The 23,969-nt window shown below is 39.2% G+C and overlaps 1 protein-coding gene across 2 annotated transcripts in view; it reads left to right on the top strand.

Annotated features, from left to right (window-relative positions):
- Positions 1-23,271, top strand: part of GRK3 (G protein-coupled receptor kinase 3) — a 210,248-nt gene extending 186,977 nt beyond the window's left edge. For both annotated transcript variants that reach the window (XM_075276596.1, XM_075276595.1), the window contains exons 14-21: positions 6,362-6,428; positions 6,616-6,716; positions 7,220-7,286; positions 8,915-9,010; positions 11,194-11,356; positions 12,252-12,388; positions 15,479-15,592; positions 17,709-23,271. In XM_075276596.1, the coding sequence (XP_075132697.1) occupies positions 6,362-6,428; positions 6,616-6,716; positions 7,220-7,286; positions 8,915-9,010; positions 11,194-11,356; positions 12,252-12,388; positions 15,479-15,592; positions 17,709-17,870 (907 nt within the window). In that variant the 3' untranslated portion in view covers positions 17,871-23,271. The remainder of the gene's footprint in view (positions 1-6,361; positions 6,429-6,615; positions 6,717-7,219; positions 7,287-8,914; positions 9,011-11,193; positions 11,357-12,251; positions 12,389-15,478; positions 15,593-17,708) is intronic.
- Positions 23,272-23,969: the final 698 nt, after the last annotated feature.

Raw genomic sequence — 23,969 nt, 5'->3', positions numbered from 1 at the left:
AGGAGTTTGCTAATTCTCTATTAAAAGCAAAACCTGTGCGGACATTAGCATCGGACACTAGCTGTGTCCGTGACATTTTGCATTGATGTAAATGGACATCGGGTGCGTTCTTTTACTGTCCTTAACTGTCCGTTCCTAAAGATGTCCGACTTTTCAAGCGGACAGCAAAAACCTACATGTCAGATTTTTCTGTCCACTTGAAAAGTCAGACATCTTTAGAAACGGACACTTAAGGACAGGCACGGAGTGCAAAACAATGCACCCGATCGCCATTTAAATGAATGAAAAATGTCACAGACACAGCTAATGTCCGTGCAAGATTTTTAACGGACATTAGCAGTGGACACTACCTGTCGGACACTGACGGTAGTGTGAACGCCCCCTAAGAGTCTTTAATGTTTCAGTGGTAAGGAATGGGTGAATTCTGGGGATGTTTTTGAGGAAGAGATGTTTGAGTTTGCGAGTGACTGAGTATAGGGAGGGGGGGGTGAAAGAAAGGTACAGCTCAAGGAAAGATCTATTAGATGGTGGAAACCGCAGTAGCTCAGTCTTTGAGAGATTGTTTCAGATAAAGCGAAGACATGCTATTTTAGACAGCAGAGAAGCAGTCACTGGTGTTCTGTAGTAGTGCAGGGGTGATGTCATGTGATGAGGTATATAGTTGGTTGTCATCAGCATAAATATGGTACCAGAAGCCAAATCTGGTGATGGTTTGTCCAAAAGGGGATGTGTAGAGAGAGAAGAGCAGGGGGCCTAGGACCAAACACTGAGGAATCCTAACCGCATGGAAAAGAGACAGCGACCACCAATGATGCACTTAAAGTTCAGTCTGAGAGATATGAGGAGAACCAAGAGAGTGCAGTATCGCAAGGCCCACAGAGCAGAGTAAAGGGGAGTTGGTGGTCAACAGAGTGAAATGCTGCTGAGAGAATAGTCACCATCAGATTTAGCCGTCAAATCATTTTAACTTTTCTAAGGGCTGTTTCAGCAGAGTATGGAAACCAGATTGTAAGGGGTCAAGAAGAGAGCAGAAAGATAGCAGGTTAAACAAGAATAGACTAAGCGATCCAACATTTTGGAGATGAAGGGGAGGTTAGAAATGGGTCAAAAGCAGCACAGACTGGGTCAAGGGAGGATTTCTTCAGTAGCGTGGTTATGACAGGATTCTTGAAAGAGGAAGGAAAGATTCCAGGAAAGAGAGAAAGGATAGATGGGAAGTTTTCAAATTGTATCTCTAAAGGACCGAAGGAATCAATAGTTATTTTTGGGTTGTTGTTTTTTTTTTTGTTTTGTTTTTTTTTTGCATTACAGGTAAGGTGTGTGTGTATTCCATGTACCCCAACATCCTACATATCCTGCATAGCACAATATTCAAGCTGTTTGGCGTCTGGCCTATGTACTTGATACTGTCCTATCAGTCCATTGAAGAGAATAACAGCTGCTGGCGCTTTCTTTTTTTCTCTTTAAAATTCATTGTCGTCATAATTTTGTTTTAATCCACAGACCGTATCATTTGTGCTATAGATAAAACAGAGTTGTACAAAGCTTTGCTGCTCATTTAAGCGGCTCAGAAACCTAATTTAGGAATGACTGAAAAATGAATGTTTTTTTTCCATTGATGAATGTCAGCCCAATCCAAGCTCCTTTATACCAGAGAAAGCTTTGTAATAGAAATACAGTCTCTGGCAGCAGGATAAATGATGTTGGCATCAAGTCATAAAGGACTTTTACCCAGTAGTACAGGCTAGATTAAAAATAGAGCAAGCAGGACCAATCATCTGATGAATAAGTCTGGAGAGCCAACGGGTTGTATGAAGAGAGCAACCTTTCCACTTGTGCTGTTAATATATGCTCTATTTATATAAAACAATATTCAGTATAAAATGCTGATATGTGATTTCCCCTGGCTACCTGTACTCTTCAGCATTACACAGTGCTCTATGGAGGGGGGAGAAGAGGGAGAGATTCTCCTGCCGGCTGGTTACTTTATTTATTGCCTCATTTTGTGCTCTTACAGCCTGTTATCTACAACTTAGTAGCGTTACACTCTGCTGTTCTTTAACAGCAGCTAATATCTGAGTATCTTTTGTAAATCCCCCTCTTAATAGACTAATATTGAGAAAATAAGGGCTATATAACAAAGATATAACAAAGTTTCATATTGTAAGCTGTACTATTCATTTATAAAAACTTGTTTGTAACTGGAGGTTTGCCTCAAAGAAAGATTGTGTATAGCTCTAGCCTCAAACAATCCATCTCAACAACATTGTTATTGCCTGTCAGATGGAGACAGCCACTTGTTTGTTTTTACACAACTTTCCACCTGAATTGAATGAACACGAGCACCAGGGTAACCTCGGACAGCTACTGAGCAAATGCATGAGCGTTCACGCCTGAGCAACCATATGGAGTGTGTCTAAAAGGGCAGGACTCCCCTACAGCACTTGTCTCGGCTAGTCATGTGTGGATTCTCCTGTTCACTTCAGATTCAACCTTTTGCTTGAAAATAAAATATGAATTTGCAGCAAAATGAAACTGTACCAATGAGTGATGGAGTACTTCACCATCTCCGTTCTTATAAATAGAATTCACATTACAGGAAGTCTGGTATCCACCGTTATTTCATGTTACTACAGTGCTTACGGTAGATCAGGCGTGGGAGGGAATAAAAGCAAGATGTGGTGTAGAATATAAAGGAAGTGTCATTATTTGCTTACATAAAGTCATGCTGAAGAGAAAGCTCTTGGGCGGTACGGTGGCTCAGTGGTTAACATTACTACCTTGCAGTGTTGGCGTCCTGGGTTTGAATCCTGCCAAGGACAACATCTGCATGAAGTTTGTATGTTCTCCCTGTGTCTCTATGGGATTCTTACAGGTACTTTTGGATATCTCACACACTCCTAAAACCTACTTGTAGGTTTATAGGGAAAGGGAATTACAATGGGGACAGGGACCAATGTGAGTGATGACATTCAGTGTACCGGTGCTGTGGAATTTGTTGGTGCTATGTAAATAACAGGAGATAAATAACAGTGAAATCAGACATTTATTGAATATGGTTGCTTGAGCGGGTGACTTATAATTTAATATTTTTGCCATGTTTTCCATCATCAAACTTTTCTTTTGCCTTGCTGTAAAGTTCTAAATGGAAACGAACACTTTCCTGTATACATACTGAGCATTGATAGACCTTTTCCTTTGATAAATACATTGCAAGTGTATATATATATATATATATATATATATATATATATATATATATAGTATAATGTAGATTGTGAGCCGCATATAGGGATCACAGTGTACATTTTTTTTCATCATCATCAGTATATCTTTGTAGAATGGGAGGAAATCCACGCAAACACAGGGAAGAACATACAAACTCCTTGCAGATGTTGTTCCTGGCGGGATTCGAACCTAGGACTCCAGAACTGCAAGGCTGCAGTGCTAACCACTGAGCCACCGTGTTGCCCCCTCAATACATTGCAAATATTGAAATACGGTAGAAAGGGTTTTTTTTTTTTTTCGTTTTAAGGATTTATTTGGGGTATTCTCAAATGGCAGATAATACTCATTGAAAATATCTGATGTGTATTTTTGACATGGAGTCTGTTGCAGAAAATGAAGGCTGAGCTTCAGATTTCTGTCATTGTTAGCCCTATTCAGTGGAGCCAGTTGGTGTCTAGTTAAAATGTTTCATCAGGAAAATAAATACATTAGACTGGGTTTTGGTCTGTCTAAATTCACCTTCAAGAAACAATCTCAAAAATTATGCATGTGTATATATGTTTAGTTTTATTGCAGTTTTAACCATGATGCCAACTGTTCCCAGTGTAGTCGATGGATAAAAAGTGCTGGAAACAAAAATAAATAAAACAAGCATGCCTCCCAAAATCTCGCAGTTTTCATGTGTGACATGTGCATAGAATTTTTGACCATTCTGTTCACAGTATGGCCAAGACGCCTTCCAAGTTGTATACTTAGCAGATTCGGGTTGCAATTTTTTTATGGAGGCTTTTGATTGGCAGATGAGATGTTTGATCAAGTTGAACATCTTCAGCACTATGTTATACGATATGAGCATACTTCTCAATGTGAACTGTTAATAGGAGTCCTCTGTAAGATATATCTTATATACAGTACTGTGCAAAACGTTTAGGCAAGTGTGGGAAAAACATTGCTGCAAAGTAAGAATGTTTAAAAAAAAAATATATACATGCTATTAATAGTTTATTTTGGTCAATTAAAATTAAATAAATGATCAAAAGAGAAATCTAGTTTTTATCAATATTTGGTGTGACCGCCATTTGCCTTTATAATGGCATCAATTCTTCTATAGCTACACTTGCAGACAGTTTTTGAAGTAACTGCAGGGAGGTCATTCCAGACATCTTGGAGAACTAAGCAGCGATCATCTTTGGATGTACACTGGATTTCCCAGACACTGGATGATGATGAGATCAGGGATCGACAGGACTTTTCTTGCAACAAATTTAAGCAGAATGAGTACAGAGTCCTCGAATGGTCACCCAACAATAGTATGACCACGGCCTTCCTTTTACAGCATTTCACACACACACACACACACACACACACACACACACACACACACACACACACCCCTGCCTAAAACATTTGCACAGTACCGTGTGTTGAAAATATTGTTCTCCACCAGTTGCAGCATAAACGGTTCTCCAGGGATCATCTTTTCTCTGAATAGATCAGTTTTTGTTGGGAAACGATTACATGGACTTTCATGGTTGTACTGACCTTGTCTGGTGTCCTTCATAGCAACACAAAGACTAGAGCATCTACTGCCCTCTAGTGTATGCATGGGCTAGTTAGTTCAATGAATGTCTGTGTCATATTCCATCTTCTTAATAAGATGAGTCTATATGGATAGAAATTAAACATGAGCAGTATGGTTTTCTTTTTTTTACTATTCCGTTTCAATTCACTCATTGCGTTTCCTAGTATTTAGGATCTGTGTATGGGGAGTTTAGATAATATTATTTTAGCACTATAGCTTCATCCACTTGGACATTATATTTCTTTAAGCTGTTAAATGACTCCCTCTTGATGCTGTCCACCATGCAAATAGAGACCTCTCAATCAAGCTGAGGCAGGCATGGAGTACCAAGGGTGGAGTTACCTAACATGCACTTCTTCCCATACCCAGCTAAAACCATACAACTGTAGACAGGTATGGAACTGTTTCAGCAAGAAGGCAGCCATGTTTTTCTAATCCTGGACATCCCCTTTAATTGTAAGGCTATATCAACGTGGCAGTTTTAACACCATAGTCACTTTACCTTCTGCTGTTAATGCTGTACAAAATCTCAGTGATCTCTTACCTCTATTTCTTCTTTATGATTGGGACTTTTACAAGAGACGGAGATCAAGGAGATTGTCTCTTCCCACTTTGTAAATGGCCACCCATGCTGTTACAACTAGGAAAAGTTTTCAGTTTGCATTGTTTAGCACCTATAACATTGCGTCCTGTTCTTTGAGCATATTAAAGCACATTAATACAACTTTCATAAAAATCCTTTAGCAGTTCTACATTAAAGGGGCTCTATCATTGGCAAAATTCATATTTAGATAATCACATCCTTGCATAGCCTTTAGAAAGTCTATTCCACACCTACCTTTTGTATGTAAATTGCCTCAGTAGAGTTTGAGTAAGTCCGTTTTTATCCATACGTTAATGAGCTTCCACCGTGCAACGGAAGTGTCTGTGATCACAGTCTGCTCTATGTGTATGTACAGCAGAGACGAGTCATCAGCACAGCAGCCTCTGCTGTACATACACAGAGAGAATAGCAGAGAGGAGTGCACGGTGAGTCTTCCGGTGCGCGGAGAAGGTTAATTAGCATATGAAAAAACTGACTTATTCAAAATCTTTACATTAAAGGGGCTCTATCATTGGCAAAATTCATATTTAGATAATCACATCCTTGCATAGCCTTTAGAAAGTCTATTCCACACCTACCTTTTGTATGTAAATTGCCTCAGTAGAGTTTGAGTAAGTCCGTTTTTATCCATATGTTAATGAGCTTCCACCGTGTAACGGAAGTGTCTGTGATCACTGTCTGCTCTATGTATATGCACAGCAGAGATGAGTCATCAGCACAGCAGCCTCTGCTGTACATACACAGAGAGAATAGCAGAGAGGAGTGCACGGTGAGACTTCCGGTGCGCGGAGAAGGTTAATTAGCATATGAAAAAAAACGGACTTATTCAAAATCTTTTTTTGTGGGTTTTGGTTCATCAGGCGGAGTTCCACGATATTAGTTAATATGTCTCTGTATACATGAGCAGTTATTTGCCATTAATTGATTCTTTTTTTCTCCCTTTATAGCCACAGCCCATTCAGACAACATAAAACCAAAGATAAGCATGAGATTGACAGGATGACACTCACTATGGTAAGATTGGTGTTTCTATAGGATACCAAATGTCTGTATGAACTTGTCTAATATTTATGTAATTCTGGTTTACGTGGTCATGGAGATTCTTTCTGTTATCAGATATTCTTCAGTACATGTGTGTATTTGTTTTCCAGTTCCTCACAAATGTATATGATATAATTTTGCTTTTCTTAAACATGTCAAGAATGTGGAGCTGCCAGACTCATTCACTCCAGAGCTGAAGTCCCTCCTGGAAGGTCTCCTTCAACGAGATGTGAGCAAGAGACTTGGCTGCCAGGGAGGCAGGTCTGTATGCCACCTAAAACATGGACTGTAGCCTACTCTAGCCAACGCACAGTGTAATAACATATGGTATATACCCATATTTATAGTATGACTCCTGAGTGTACCCCCCCCCCCCCCCAATATAGTCTGCAGTGTGTAATATGCCATACACCGCACAAAGACATATTACAGCAAGCCACCCTCAATTTGTTGTAGATATTATAGGTATACAGAAATCTGGGGATGTTTTACAGTATAAGTGGATTTTTTTTTCTAAGCATTTTAAATCATTATCTTCCATTTTCTATTTGAGTCATCAGATCCTTGCAGACATGCTTTATCCTATGAGCAATATGGTCCATTAGCTTCACAGTAAAGTGGGTACTTAATAATTGTTTAGAAATTGAGAAATCTTCTGCTACAATGTTTTAAGCTGGAGGATAAAGTATTAAATTACAGTAAAAGAAAAATGAGCATAGAGAGCACCCTCCAAATGTCATATTAACTTTATTTCTTCCCTGTAGTGCACTGGAAGTAAAGGAGCATCCATTCTTTAAAGGCATTGACTGGCAGCAGGTGTATATGCAAAAGGTAACTTGGTTCATGAGAAACATGCAGTATATTTGGCGATAAACACATGCCATGTATAGTATACTTAAACCATATGTTTATCCTCACCGTGCTGGTACTTGTCTTGTTTGTGCATTTACAAAGCTTACCTTAAAGAGAATCGGTCACTCCCCTGAAATAAAAAAATTCTGGAACATCTTTTCTTGAAACTGTATAGTTCTGTTCCTCTGTTATTCCTCCTTGAAATTTCTGAATAAATTGACAGCATGTTATTATTTTGCTGCCCATACACAGTCAGAGACTGGTAGCACTTATTGGACAGTGTTTGCATGATAGGGACACACTGGGAAGTGGTACACCAAGTTGGCAAGTAAGATATAATTTAGTAGGGGGAATGACAAAGGAACATGGAAGACTTATAAATGGAAAGTCCTACTCTTGGGTAAGAAGAACATAAAAAATAATTTATCGTATGGGAGGAATTGAACTAGGGTATAGCGCTGGGGAAAAGGATTTGGGCATATTGGTGGATCAGCAATGTGGTGCTGTGGCCAAGAAGGCTAACAAAATTCTGGGATTTATTAAAGCAAGCCTTGAATCTAGATCAAGAGAGGTAACTATTCCACTGTACTCTGCCATGGTTAGACCCCATTTGGAGTACTGTGTACAGTTTTGGGAGCCTCAATTTAAGAAGGGCTTTGATTTATTGGAGCAAGTCCAGAAAAGAGCAACCAAGTTGGTGGAAGGCCTACAAACCATGTCCTATGAGGAGCAGTTAAAAGAATTAGGATTGTTTAGTTTGCAGAAAAGAAGGTTGAGAGGGGATCTAATAGCAGTTTATATATATTTCAAAAGTAGTCACAGTGCAGAAGGTAGTCATTAGCACAGGGAAATGCAAGTAGTAATGGGATGAAATTAGATTTAGGTTAGATATTAGGAAAAACTTTTTGACAGGGTGGTGAGTGAGTAGAATAGGCTGCCACAGGAGGTGGTGAATAGAGATGAGCAAGTAGTACGCAGCCATTCATTCCTATGGGTGCGTGCTATTCGAAACGGCCGTTTCGAATAGTACTCGCTCATCTCTAGTGGTGAGCTCTCCATCAATGGAAACCTTCAAGCGGAAGCTGGATATGATTTAGGGAAACCTGTAGTGCAGGGGGTTGGACTCGATGGCCCTTTGTGGTCCCTTCCAACTCTAAAGTACATATATAAGGAAAGGAAAGTATATACTAAAACAAAGTACATGGGTAGAGACTGAATCCCAGAAGGGTTAAAATGTTGACATAATTTTGCAAATTTGCAGATTGAGCAGAAGCAGAGTTTGTATATGCTGGTGAATTGTATATAATGTCATACTTGGCATTCTGTAGACCAGTGTAACAAAATCCTAGGTAAATAACAAGGTTGTCTTCACACAGTGATACTGTAAACTAAGCATAGACCAGATCTGTTATTGCAGTTCTTTCCTTACTATAATTACGATGGCATGTAATTGTTATTACACAGTTTCCAGCTTACACATACACATCAGCTAGACCTGCATCATATCTCTTATCAGGGTAGTGCGCCATTGGCCCTTATCTGAGAGATGAATATGACTTCTATTTATCAAATATACAAAAACCTAATGAGATAATGTGTTCTTCCAGTATCCTCCTCCACTGATTCCTCCTCGAGGTGAGGTAAATGCGGCTGACGCCTTTGACATTGGGTCTTTTGATGAAGAAGACACAAAAGGAATTAAGGTACTATATCACCCACTGTTGTTTCCTATGTTACATTACCAAAGCTTTGATCTTATGCTCTTACATTTTTAATTTTATTACCTCCACACTAGATCTTTTTTTCATATATGCCCTAATGCCTGACTGGTACAATCATTGGTATGGTAAGGATGCCAGGAGCGAACTTCTGGGCTTTCATCTAATGGTCCTTGGTGTTGCACTCTCAAAGGGGTTGTCTATGTTGAGACCGTGCCTTCAGTGTTATGTTTGACTATGATCTGCTTTTTAATGAGTATCTTCTAAGTAGATCAATACTATAAGGCGGCATTCACACTGCCGCTGCTGTCTGCCCTGGGGTGTCTGCTGTAAACCCTGGAGAAACCGGACAGCAGACAGCTTGTGAGCAGTCGGCTTTAAAACCTATTGATTTGTATGGGTTTTCAAAGGTGACCACTTGTGCGCATTTTCAGCCTCTATGCCTGGTGCCTTTTTTCCAAGGACACAAAGTCCTCCATGTAGTGTTTTGTGTCCGTGGAAAAAAAACAGACACCAAATGGAGAGGCTGAAAATGCGAACGGGCTTTAAAGCCGACCGCTCGCAAGCCGCCTGCTTTCCGGTTTTTCCGGGGTTTACATCGGACATCCCGGGGCAGACAGCAGCAGCAGCGTGAACGCCGCTTAATATATTTAGGAGCTGTGCTGTAAATAAGTGAGAATACTTTATGCTATTACTGATAAGTACAATGTGATACATTATTCAGCTACAGGAAAATAACACATTTATACACATTTAAAACCATGACATGCTTTACTTAAGGATTGACTGAAATTGTTCCTTCTTCCTTGATATTATTATATCCAATGGTTCTGGTTCTGTATGATCTTTATGTATGATCATACACATGAACGTGTTTATGGTATACTACACTCCTGTGTCCATAGCAATATGTATGTATAAATAAACTATTCATATAGTTAAGTAAGATGAGTCAGAAACCTGTACAATCTGCAGCTACTATACATTACTGCTGCAGTGAGAACGTAGTATTACAGTTCACCCATCAAAGTACACATACAGTGTCTTTCATTGCAATTCATAGTATAGTAATAAAGGATTGGAGGGACAGTAGGATGTAACATGGACAATAAAAAGGCTGTTTTTCATATTGGTATACGTAAACCGTTTTTTATGGGATTCTTCCTATGTATACTGTACCAATGATGATGGAATCTTTTTGTTGTCACTGAGACTCTTTGCACATGTACAACCTCTGTTCGTCGTATACACAGGAATATACTGTTGTTTCTGTTTTGGGAGAGTGCTGTGTAGGTGAAGAGAATCTTATAGACCATGCATTGCTTATTTGGGTAAAGTTATCCAATTTAACTTTATCAGCAAAGAAAGTTGTACCTCTACTCGCTAGTCAAAGCTTAAATCTCTAAAAAGCCCTTGTAACATGACTATGATGTAAGCCAAAGAAGAGACGTATCTGCAGACAGCTGGTTTGGGGTACTTGCTAAAGGAACAGCTTTCGTGTTTGAGAAGGGAGCTGCTTGGCATATATTTAGCGTGTACTTTTTTCTACTGGATACCATTTTATGGAATAGTGTAGTCTGCTACAATTCTTTTTGTTTTGTGGTATACTAACATATACCAGAGAGACAGGGGATACAATAACCATCTTTTGGTTTTCATCTACATTTTTGGCTCCATGTGCAGGTTTACATGGGATGTACATGACAAAAACTCCTGCTGCTTTCTCTTTTCTGCTTTTTGGATTCAGGGTGGGAAGAGCTCCTTCCCACCCTGAAAAATCCATTCATTCAACAGAAACCAAGCTGAATATGTATGGCAACTTAGAAACAGAATTCACAGGGTTACACCTCAAAAACATGTAACATGTTTTGATCCCCATAGACAACTTTATGACGTTTTAGAAGACAGCTACTCACCACTCAACTAATGGTATAGGTAAAAGGTAAAGAGCAGCTATCATCTTGTAAAGTATAACATTTCTTAGTTTTACTTCACAAAAAAGGATAACACAGCCATATTTAGCTGTGTTAATAGCAGAGAAGGGGGGGAGGACATGAATTGTAGAGAATATATGCATACTGCGTGTATGCCTATCATTCTTTCCACTGAACTTGCATATTTTTGTTCCTGATAACCCTTAATAGTACATGTGATTTCTCTCTTTCTAGCTTCTTGATAGTGATCAGGAGCTATACAAGAACTTCCCTCTGGTGATATCTGAGCGTTGGCAACAAGAAGTTGCAGAAACAGTTTATGAAGCTGTCAATGCAGATACTGATAAGATTGAAGCCCGGAAAAGAGCCAAAAACAAGCAACTGGGTCATGAAGAAGGTGAGTTTTGTAACCATGGTCTCAGACATATTGTATACAAGTAAAACTCCACTATCTGCAGTTTCATTAACCGCGGTTTCCTCTATTGCAGTTATCGCAGACACATTATTGACCATGCTGTGGTTACTGTACCTGTGCAGTACAGACATGGTCACATTTTGTTTAGTTCTGGACAGGACATTAGGAGGTCAACAGAGAAATTATATTAAAGGATTTGTCCAGTTTCCGCTAATAAATGTTATCAGTTCCACACGGTTGTCCAGATCTCTGCTTGCTGTCATTTTTTGTTTACTTTGGTGAATAAACATCAGTCCATGGTCATGTGATGGACACACAGGTGCAGAGCTCATTATAGTTATTGCACCTTTGTAACGAGTTGTGCACCTGTGTCCATCACATGACCATGGACTGTATATCACATGACCATGGACTGATTTGTTTCTACTGGAAGTAAACAAAAGGGAACAGCAAACAAAGATCTAGAAAACTGAGTTTAGTATCTGTATATTCAGAAATATTGGCTGTGAGCTGACTCAAAGCTTTATTTATATGACCTTGTTTATTAAAGGATGGCTGGACCATTGTACCAAACAAGACTTCTTACCTCTTGTGTCCTTAATAATAAAAATAATAATAATAATTCTGGAAAGCCCTTTAAAGGTTATCTGTAATAGTAATATCAGCGATTATAGTTGTGTGCGTTGAACAAAGCTAAATAAACTTCCCTTTGTATATAAATCAGTGGTGTGTCTGTCTGAAAGTATATAAGTATGGGGCCTGTCTAGTTGTTATAATCTCAATTCATGCCAGCCCCTGAGTATTTAACCATCTTTCCATGAAGAATCTAGGTTGTCATTTGTCAGGCTATTATACTGATAATTCTTCTTTTTCATAGATTATGCACTAGGGAAAGACTGCATTATGCATGGATATATGCTGAAGCTGGGAAACCCTTTCTTGACTCAGTGGCAGCGGCGTTACTTTTACCTCTTTCCAAACAGACTTGAATGGAGGGGAGAAGGAGAATCTCGGGTAAGATAGCAGTTTGCAACTGAGATCCACCACATATTTGGTAAAGGGAAGTGCAAGAAGCAGCTGGTTCATCAGAAGAGTACAGCTTTCCAGTTCCATCTAGAGAATTCTAAATATAAAATATGTAGAGGGATGTGGAAAACTGAATGTGCCCCCATTACTTTACTGGGGCATCATCATGCTTGCATATGATGTTATTATAATTACTCTCTTCATATTCTGTGGTGTCACAGTGTACACATTTATGATTTTGCGCATTATCCCTGTGATATGATGTCACAGTGGGCAATCTCTATACTGAGACATAGCTGTGTTATTATTCCTGTCCCATGATGTCAGTTTGTGCATCATCCTGGTACGGTGACATTACCGTGTGTGTTATCTTTACTGTAAAATTACTACCCCTGTGTATAATGGATAATTATTAAAATGCTCATGCACTTTCAAGTTCTAGGCTTGATGTTTAAAGAGGACCTTTCTCCAACTCACAAGTGTAGCTCTTTACATGAATCCCCTTATGCTGGCACAGTTGGAATTTTTTCTCTAGCCCCCACTGTTCCCAATCTATCAATGGTGTTAGTTTTGGTGTCTGATATGATATTTAGGCTTTGTACTGTCAGGTGGGAGGTGTCAGGCAGGAAGAGACAATAGGTGTGATTATGAGCTCTGACACCAGCAGCTTCTTATTACAGTTCTGTACCAAACCCCCTGCCTGACACAGCTCTTGTGACATTATAGAGCTTTAATAGCACATAAGGCACCAAAACTAACTGCACGTGTTGCTCAGGAACCGTGGACGCTAGAGAGAAAAATTCCTTCTGCGCTGGAATCAGTGGATTGGCACCTATTAAGAGATGGTGAGAACTGGAATGGGTGGAGGTGGCAAAAGGTTCTCTATAACGTGGTCATGATGATTGGGGCCTCAGTGTTACTTTTTACGCCTCTGATGAAAAATGAGGAAATGTCATTCAGACAAGTGACTTACTACAAACAATCACTGGCCTCAACAGTCTTATTCTCTATATGCTAACATCACTCATGAGGCCAGGGATTGCCTGCAGCAATAATGTGGATATGCAGCGCATCTCCACTGCAGGAAAGTAATTTAACAGGCACCAGTGGCGCCTCAGCTCTGGAGAGGTAAGGGATTTAACAGGTGAGTAATGGTTTATTTTTTATTTTATGCTGTAAATTTCCTGGACAACCCCTTGTTACTATGTTACTATAAGATGCTGAATTGATATGGGCTGTTGAATATTTGATATACCGTATTTTTCGGACTATAAGACGCACTGGGCTATAAGACACACCTAGGTTTTAGAGGAGGAAAATAGGGAAAAAAAATTTTGAAGCAAAAAATTGTAAAAATATTTAATATATGGGAGTTGTAGTTTTGCAACAGCTGCAAGGCCACATTGTATTCTAGGAAAGGAGGTGATTTAGAACTCTTATTTATTTCATTTTTTTTAATTATATATTTTTAAAGCTTTTTTTTTTTTTTTTAAACTATTTTATTAGTTCCTAGGGGGCTTGAACCTGCAGTCATTTGATTGCAAGTCCCATAGACGGCAATACAACTGTATTGCCGTCTACGGGACATTCTGTATATTACTATTACAGCTGGTCATAGACTAGCTGCAATGGTAATATAGCAGTGACAGGCCTGGGAGCCTTCATTAGGCTCCCGGCTGTCACCCGAACAGGTCGGCTCCTGCGATATCACCACGCAGGAGCCGGCCTGCAATTTTACAGGTATGGGGCCGGTGTGTGTGTGTGGGGGTAGTTTACACTTTGGGTGGGGGGGAAGGGGCCGCCAATACAGACCCGGCATCCACTGTAATAGGCGGATGCCGGGGAGGGTTAGACGCCGGCACATGTGCCGGGGCCTGAGACATCGCTATGCTCCTGCCCTGCATGAAGCCAGCAGCGGCAGGAGTGTTGCTGCTATTGCAGAGAGGGACGGAGGAGCGGAATAGCAGCATCACTCCTGCCTCTGCTGGCTTCATGCAGGGCAGGAGCATAGCGATATCTCAGGCCCCGGCACATGTGCCGGCGTCTAACCCTCCCCGGCACCCGCCTTCCTATTACAGCGGATGCCGGGTCTGTATTGCGGCCACATTCGGACTATAAGATGCACCCTTCTTCCCCCCCCCCAAATTTTGGGGGAAAAAGTGCGCCTTATAGTCCGAAATATATATGTGTTATATATTTTGCCAGGAGGCTAAGTTACTAGTCAGCTAAAATTAGTTTATTGATGATGTTGTTTCTTATTTAGGAACCCTGGCGTGTATATATAAAAAAACATCACCTGGTAAGGTATTAGTGCGCTAAATATAGGATGTCCCTTTTAGTGTAGAATGTTCATGAAGCACAGCTGTGATCCACAGTCTCTATATTAATAATAAGAGGTTGTCTGGGATTTTAAGAAAAGGTGGTGAAGAGTAGGAACCATGAAAAACCATTGCCACTGTAGTGTTACCCCTTGTTCCTACAGCTGTGACATCACATACACCATACATAAGACTACAGCAGCTACTGACCTCATTGGTGACTCCTGTATAGTAAGGCGTGTTACTGCGGAGGCAGAAATTGACCTCAGTGGTTACATTAGAATAATGTACCTGATGTCATCACTGGAGGATCAGTGGGAACACCTTGAGTGGTGGTGCTAGAGTGGCAGGGTATTGAATCGGTAAGTATTAGTTACCTATTTTGTCATGGTTCCTGCTCTTAGCCGCATTTAAAAAAATAAAATAAAAAATCCCAGCACCTTTACAATCTTGACTCATTCATATAGGATTTTCCAAGATTCCATATATCAAGTGATGGGAAAGTTAATGTTATACATTGAGAATACTAAGAAATACGCTGGGAATTGAAACAAAATATTGAGACTGTATAATGCAGTATATGTAGGTCCACTTTAAAAACAGGTTTTCTAGACTCCCAAATCACTCCATGTGCTCCATGTAAAGTGATTTCTTCAGGATTGTAGTTTTCATAGAAGTTCAACTCACTGTGTAGACCATAAATGTTATGGTTATAGCAATGAATCTGATCTCTTTATTTCTATGTTTTTCTTGCATGCAGCAAAATTTATTGACAATGGAACAGATAGTGTCTGTGGAAGAAACTCAGATTAAGGATAAAAAATGCATCTTGTTGAGGATTAAAGGGGCCAAGCAATTTGTCCTGCAGTGTGAGGTAAGTGTTTTAATATACACAGTAGGATGGAAAATTCTGCCAAGAAATTACATCCTGGCTTTATGAATTTTTACACATCTGTAATACAAGCACGTTTTAGAGTTTTTAACAAATGAGCACTAAACATAGAAAATGGCCGGAAAAAAAAAAAAAATATTGCACCTCTTTCTCCCTCCACTGCCACTTGCAACTAGGTTTAGGGTCCTATATAGAGACAGTGTGTAGTTCTTCTCAATCAGCTTTAGAACCTTCGTATCAACAAATACTGTAGATTATTAATACTGGTGCCGCACAACCATGTTTATATTAGTACTCGGTGAAAGGGTTCAGATGTTATTATAGAAGGAAACATTATATGTATATATATATATATATATATATATACATATGTGTATGTGTGTATATATATATATATATATATATATATATATATATATATATACAGTATATGTAGAAGTGCCATGAAGGATAAGAATATTAGAATTATTTGTTGCAGTGTTGATTCAATCCTGGGTCACTAGAAAATAACCTATTCCTTAAATCAAGTGGAGGTTTTAACATATTTTAAGAAGTGTAGGTTTGTTTTTTATTTTTTTTATAAATTCCTATTCTTTGCAGTAGCCACCTCCATTCTCAGCACACTGATAATCTCCGCTACCAAGTATATTTAGATAAATAAAACATAGACTCCACCAGTCACAATCCTAGAAAGCTCTCCCATAGCAGTCATTTGGGTCTGCCCCAAACCATTGTGTCTATGGCACATGGCCTGACTCTAGAAAACAGGAAGTCACTGATTTTAGGCTTGGTGGCAAGAGTCGGAATTTCAAGTTTGTTTATTTATTTATTTTTTTAATATATGGTAGATAACATGGAAAATTAAAAACAAATCAATTCTATAAAAATATGTGCAAACTAAGTGATTTAAACAATAGATCAATTTTCTAATGAGACATTCCCATTAACTTTTTGAAAAAAAAACTGCCATTCCTTTAAAAGTAAATAAATCAGACTTGGGCAACACGTTGTGGAAAAGCTGCCATTGCTTGTTGCAGTATTTTCTGTTTTTCAAAGCTAAGAGTGGCTTCTATAGCTGTGGAGGGAAATCTATAGGAATCATTTATACCTCTCCCTTCTGCTAAGTCCATTCCTGATTTTGGCTAAGAAAAAATAAATACAGTACAATCAGCAACGAAAAAGCAGGTTTTCACCAAAATGGGGCCTTAGGCTAAGAGTTTGTTCACATCTATGTTTGGATTCTGTCCAGGGGATTCTGTCCAGGGGAGTCTGCATGGGGACTCCCCGAACGGAATACCAAACGCAAGTGCAAGCATTGGTGCAGTAAAAGCACACGGACTGCATAGACTGTAATGGGTTCGTGTGCTTACTGCCAGAACTCTGCAGGGATCGTGCGAACAGGAAAGTAGTTCACCATCTAGTTTCCTGTCCACATGTTTTGAGCGGTCAGCGAGCGGCAAGAACACGGACCCCATTATAGTCTATAGGGTCCGTGTGCTTTTACAGCACAGTGCTTGCAATTGTGTTTTTATTCCGGTCGGGGGGTCTCCATGTGGACTCTTCCCGGACGGAATACAAAAGCAGATGTGAATGAGGGCTAAAGCCCAATGATGCAGAAAAACAGCTTTTTTTGTTGCTGATTTTGCTGGGGGGGGGGGGTTTTGAGCCAAATCTAGGTGTTGCTACAAAAGATATGGTAAATACAAAGGGAACACTGATACTTCTCTCTTCTGTCCAATTCACTCCTGACTTTGGCTCAAAAAATCGCAGCAAAATCTGCAGCTTTACCACAACATGAGGTCTTACAGTCACATTGAAATGGTAAAAACTAATAAAATGTCCCTTTTTTTCGCCATAACTTACATCAAGTAAATATACTTGACACATAACTCAGATACTTTAAGTGGAGTTTAACCCCTTAATCACATACCTAATGTTAGCTTTAAAAAAACAATAACAATGTTTACCCTTCTGTGTTACAACAGTTCTAATGTGTTTTATTGGCTCATCAGTGTAGCTGTATGAGACGTTGGGTTGCTTAGGAAAAGTTGTCAGCATTGAAGTGTTAATAGAATTTTTTTTACATTTGATTTTACAGAGTGATCCAGAGTTTGTACAGTGGAAGAAAGAACTGACTGAAGCATTTACTGAGGCACAGAGGCTTTTACGTCGAGCTCCAAAGTTTCTGAACAAGTCCCGGTCTGCAGTTGTAGAGATTTCCAAACCACCACTTAGTCACAGAAATAGCAATGGCCTTTAGGGGGCAGGACAGGACCAAGAAATCTTAGGGATAACTACTTATAACACCTTGACCAAGGTCCACAGCATTGTTATTAGTTACTTGTATGGTCCTCAACAGCAAGGTGTACATAGAAGAAGCTTTGGGAGCCTGCATCACACTTGTCTACTGAAGACTGGTCTTAACCGCCTGAAGTCTAGAAGAGGTCATACAGCTTGAGGCAATGAAGAGATGAATTTTCACTAAGAGAAGAGATATGAAAGTTGCCAAATTTAGTGATTGCTCATCATTCAGTTGCATCAGCTTGTCCTGAATGGCCTGTGCTGAAGAAGCAGGGCGTCCCACCCTTGCTATTTTTTTTATTTTTTTTTAATTCTTGGCATATGCATGCTTTCGTGTATGCCAAACAAGAATGAAATGGTTTTTGCAGTAGTTGCTTTTATGTTAATTTTTATGTCTGAAATTCAACATATCCCTGGATGTTTTTGGAAGGGATTGCCGCGTCGCAAGAATGTTTTCAAGATGATAGCTTTCCTGAGTGTTGCCATATTTGTTACTTAAATCCCCTTTGTCCTCCCAACTTGCACTGTTGACCTTACCTGGCAGTGTGATGAAACAGTTATGCACTTCAAAGTACTGACTTTTATCTGTCCTGTGGTTAGAAGATGTAGATACTTCATGGGAATACAAACCAAGAATAATCACCCAATTCTGTATCTTCACCAATATTGTGGCTACCACTGTCTTGCCGTCTATGAGGGTAGAAATATACTAGTAGAGTAATTATCGGTGATAAAAGGAGTGCATGGTAGCTTTGTCCAGTGTCCTGTTAGCCAGTTAGCAAGTTTAGCACAGTTATTAAACAAGTTCATTCTACAAATACGTTTACAATTGTTCTAAAGACAGCTTGTTTGCCATTTCAGGTCAATTGCACTTATTATTTTTAATCACATTTATGCTGAAGTGTATAGTGGGTGAGAACGTCAGAGAACCCTGGTACGTGTCATGCTGTAATCTTGAATCAGTCCTTATCAGAAATTCCTGTCCTTGTCCTCCATTTGTCCGCTATTGGGCTTTTCATGCTGTCCTTCTGTTAGGCGTCATCTAAGCCACAGAGCTATGAACATTTATAGTAAGACTGTGCATCTGGTTACCCAAGGAAGGACAAGACAATCAGTCTGATCTTTTGTTGCTACCTACTACATACACCTGTGTTAGGTTGGAACAAGCACTCACTGGAAATGGCATCTCGGGCTGATGGTGTCTCTACGTCTCAGCTGTCGCTTTGGCTTGCACCACACGGTTTTCGCATCCCACTTTTCATTTTACCAATGAAGTGCAAAGTGCCAATGGACTCAAACACTTCCTAGATACACATTCCCTATATTTAACAGAAACTTTTTAATGTATTTGTAAATATTAATTTAATTAGTTCCATGGGAAGAGAGGCGGAGCGTTGATGTTTCTGCACTTACATCTGCAGCTGCGTTTTACATAGTCTCAATTCTTTTGAACGCCTTTTGCTCATCATAAGCATTCTCCTTGGTTTCGGTAAATGCAGTGGTACTCACCGTTCCATGGGCAGATTGAAACAACGGGGGAAGTGTTATGAATGTGATATATTTTTAGTGTAACAGAAGTAAATGGTTATTGGTTAAGTATAACTGAACTACTGTGAAGTATGAATCCATGTTTGTATTACGATCACATGCAGTGTTGGCAACAATTGTTTGATGTTACATTTAAAGGGAACACTGAAACCCACGTCATTTTGTAGGTTACTCCTAACCCCAGTTTTCCTCTTGTCGATAGTGGTAAAAAGAAATTCAAAAAATACTGAAACAACAAGAAATGGTTACAAGATAATCTTTATTTCTTTGCTGGTATTAGTGAATCCATACATTTAATACATAGCAACAAAACATTGAATGATTTCCTTATCTGTATGACCGAAGTAGTTTTGTTCCATAAAGAGGTAAAGAGATTTGGTACAAGCTTCTTAATCTGGATCTGTCAACAGCACCTTACTCTTTCTATTTACATTTCAGGGAAACAACCCTGTTTTTCCTCATTTCCATAGAGCTGTCTATTTTCTTATTGTACTGTAGTTTTAAGAGATTTATGGAAGCCATAGTTATGGATAGAGGTGCAATGACTGTTACTGAGCACTAAAGTGCAGACATTGTCATACGCAGCAATAACAAGACAACCGACACTGCATTCAAGACATGGACCCATTTAGCTTGGCAGCACCTTATTTTGGAAGTGTTGATCATGTAACACAATATTTGTCAAGTAACCCTATAGAGCTGGAAGGTTAGGTTTTAGGGATGTATCTAGAAATGGAGCAAGAGGGCTCTTGACAGAGAATATTTCCCATCCATTATGAAGAATAAACCTTTGTTGCTACATAATACAAGGACCTTCACAGTTGTGGATGTAGACGTTTCTATGGCTTGACAGAAAAGTGAAACCAACTAGAAAAGCGGTTATGCACTGTATTTTTTTTTGTACGTATATGAGAATGATATTGTAGCGGACAGTGTATTATGTAACCAATAGTAATTCTAATCCTTTTATTTGTATCTAACTAGGGATCTATTTCCTGCATGGAGTGTAAACATATCCCAACCTGTACTGGATCTGTCAGTGACTAGTCCACATTAAGCTGATACTGTGAATGTTCCTTCAGTCCACAACAAGCACAGTTATGACACATACCATTCTCATAGACTCTCTTAGGTTCAGGCCCCATGTAGCAGGACGCAGTGAATTAGTGCTGCGGGAAATCCTGTGGTGGAAACTCATGTTTTGTCCTGCAGTGGGCACTCTGCTTCCATTATACCTATAGGAAAACCGCCGGCGTTTCTGAAGGTATAATTGCCATGCGGTGATTTACAAAACCGCAGTGGTTTTGGCAATTGCAGCGTTTCCGCTGCACATATCTTTATGCAATGTGTTGATGGGATTCGCTAGGCTGTAAAACACCATGGTTTTTGCCATGACCAAACCGCAGCGTTTATGCCACGTGGGGCCCGGCCTTAGGATAGATTTTATTTTGTAACCATTTGCTTGCTTGTTTTTTTTCTTTTCCTAATTAACTGTATTTCTACATAAAATATCGGGGGACTGAACCATTTCACCAATAGCCTAAACACTGAGAAATCACCAACAGAGAGTTTATGCGTGATTCTTCCTATATTCATTTACAAGGCATCTACTGTATGTTCTTCTATCTGGCCCTGATATACATGTATGTGGTCTGTATTTGTTTTATAAGCTATGATATGCCTTATGACAAAGTACAGCTAAATTTCTATGATCCATCCTAGCTTTGTCAGGCGGCTGTACGCATTGGACAGTACTAAAGAAAGCTCTTAGACAATGGAGGACAGATCACACGGACATCCTGGCGTCTTACCTGTGTTAGCTACTGAAAAGCATATTTATTTGCCTTAGGTTATTCAAAGTAGCGCCATTTCACGGCACAGCAAGAACTTTGTTACATTTTCTGATCTTCTGTTCCACATCTGTCTACATTACATATTAAATATATATCTATATACACACAAGCGCATTGGTAAAAAGGCTGGGGGAGAAGCCGAGCACAATGTTGAAACCAAGACGAAAAGCACATTACTAGAGAAAAGCTATTTTTACAGATTGGTTGTCACACTTGTCAAGCTGCTCATATGCGGAGCTTCATTACTAGCATGGATTGCTGACACAAATGTATCCAGAAAATCCTTTTTTTTTTTTTTATATCAAAACCTTGTTCTGTTTGCATTGAATCTACTGTTCTGGTGTTTACCTTGTGTAGCTGTCCCTGTGAATGCACAATATCCCACTGTAAATATAACTCTGGTATATTGATGGATTGGATATGTTAGTGTTGCATGTCTCTAAGAATGACCAGCCCCTGTCCCTTATTTTTAGCATAGAGTATAATGGCAAATATGGATCTAGCGTGGATATGAAAGAGAAGAGTACATACTGTCGTTTGGTAGTCTCTTACCACAGTATGTAATATAACCCAACCGTCCTATAAGGCATCCAGAGTAAATATAAGATTTATATCATGCATACAAGTATATATCTCCCCATACAATCCATCTGGTCATGTTTTATAGTTAAATCACCTTAGACCACTTCATTCTCCCATTTATTGCTTTGTTCTATACAATTTGGAAGTCAGGCTCAGCTCATATTGGAATTATTTGCTTTCCATCACAGGGTTCGGATCATTAGATGTCAAAACTATTGAGATCCATCTGAAAACGGGTCAGTCATAGCAGTCATGCCTTCATTGTAAGCCATGACACTAGTGTGAAGAGAGTCTACCACAATATCATTAGATATTAAAGACAACAAGATACATGATAATAACTATAACAAAGACTTGTACAAAGTTTAATTAGCAAGAAATACAGACGTTGTGCCAATATTAGTCTCTAAACCGTTCTGTACAATTTATGTAGCCTAGTGATCTATAAGCTTTTTATAGATTATATCAAATGACCTATTGTGAAGTTTATCAAATTCTTATTATAGTGATATGTGAATATACATAGTTCTAACCATTAAAGTTCATTTCAGATCTGCTTTAAAGGGACAGTATATCACTTGACTTGGGGCCTTAGTTAATATCACAGCTGTCTTTATTGTGGGGCCTCTGCCGTCATGGACCTGGATGGCTGTCCTCATATAGAGACATTTCTAATATATAAAGTGTTTTGATATATTCAGATTTCCATATTTAGCAGAGTTGTGTATGCATGACCACGTCTTCAGAAGATAGGTGCAGCCATCGCTAGCTGTATTCATGAATCGCTATACTGGAAGAACTTTGCTGTGCCAGTCTACAGACCATGCTAATAGGAGGAAAGGCCACGCATTGTATCATTACCTCTGACTAGCTCAAGCTTTAGCATCCATACATTTGTGATCATGAAAACCATCCTTGTGTTGTGGCATCACTGTTACATAAAGGTGTACATATTTCATCCAAGGTAAGGCAACTCCTCTCCTCCCTGTACAGCAGAGACATGGGCATATTCATGTATTCTGTCTGAAAGATGTCATTATGGACTGGGCTGTATTTTGGTAAATGAAGGTAGTTATGTAGGAATAGAACAAGAGTTATATTTTAACAAGAATTCATTTTATATTATTTATTAAATCCATGCATTTCTTCGATGTTGCTGACATTCCACAGAATTGTTTCTTATCTGTATAGTTGGTTATTTAAGGTGTGCTGGCAATTTCATTTTAAGTAGAATTATCCGCTTTATCCTGTTTTTCATAAATAAACGCCAATTGAACCCAGAAAAGCATGTCCGGTTTACAGTTTTGTCCTCCGCATTAGATTAACCTGCACTATAAAATGAATATCTCACTGGTGGCTCCTTTATTACTTATTCAGATTTTATGCTTTTTTTTTTTTTTTTTTTTTTTTTGCAGTAGCCCGTCACTGGAGCTGCTGGTTATTTCTCTTCTATTTTTGTTTAAAAGCACAAGAAATGCAATATTGTTGTTAATATATACACTTATATACATACTGTGCAACATTCTCAGTGTCACATAACGTAGTATCCTTGTTACCGTACAGTACAAGCAAGATATAAACCTGTAATAAACCAGCTGGCACTACTGCGGCTTGTCAGAGGACCAGATCTTAGGGATTGCCGGGCATTTCATTGGATGGAATTGCTGACTTTTCTGCTTTTTAGCATATACAGTATTCAGCAAACTTAAATTGTTATCCACACAAGTTATGCGTCTGATGGTTGGGACCCATAATGATCATTTGGCCCACCTATATGAATACATTGGCAGATTGCACATGTGTACTGTTGGCGTAGGGTAATCTCATAATGACAGAGTACAGTGCTCACCTATTTCTGGTTGTCCTATAGAGCTGAACAGAGCAAGACTTGACACTCTCTTCATTTGGCATACACAAGACACCCACAATTATCATATTACCCCTTTAAAGCATTATACCCAAACTGTTGTTCTCTGGCAGTGGAAAAAATACAACTCTCAGCGTATCTTGATAGCTGTCTGTGTATATAGGAAGTTTCAGTTTTGCAACAGCTAAAGAAGAACAGGTTGGGGAAC

The sequence above is a fragment of the Leptodactylus fuscus genome, chromosome 1 (assembly GCF_031893055.1).
Source record: "Leptodactylus fuscus isolate aLepFus1 chromosome 1, aLepFus1.hap2, whole genome shotgun sequence".
In the NCBI taxonomy this organism is placed as follows: domain Eukaryota; kingdom Metazoa; phylum Chordata; class Amphibia; order Anura; family Leptodactylidae; genus Leptodactylus; species Leptodactylus fuscus.
Note: the sequence above shows the minus strand (reverse complement) of the source record. Positions and strands in the feature narration are given on the sequence as shown.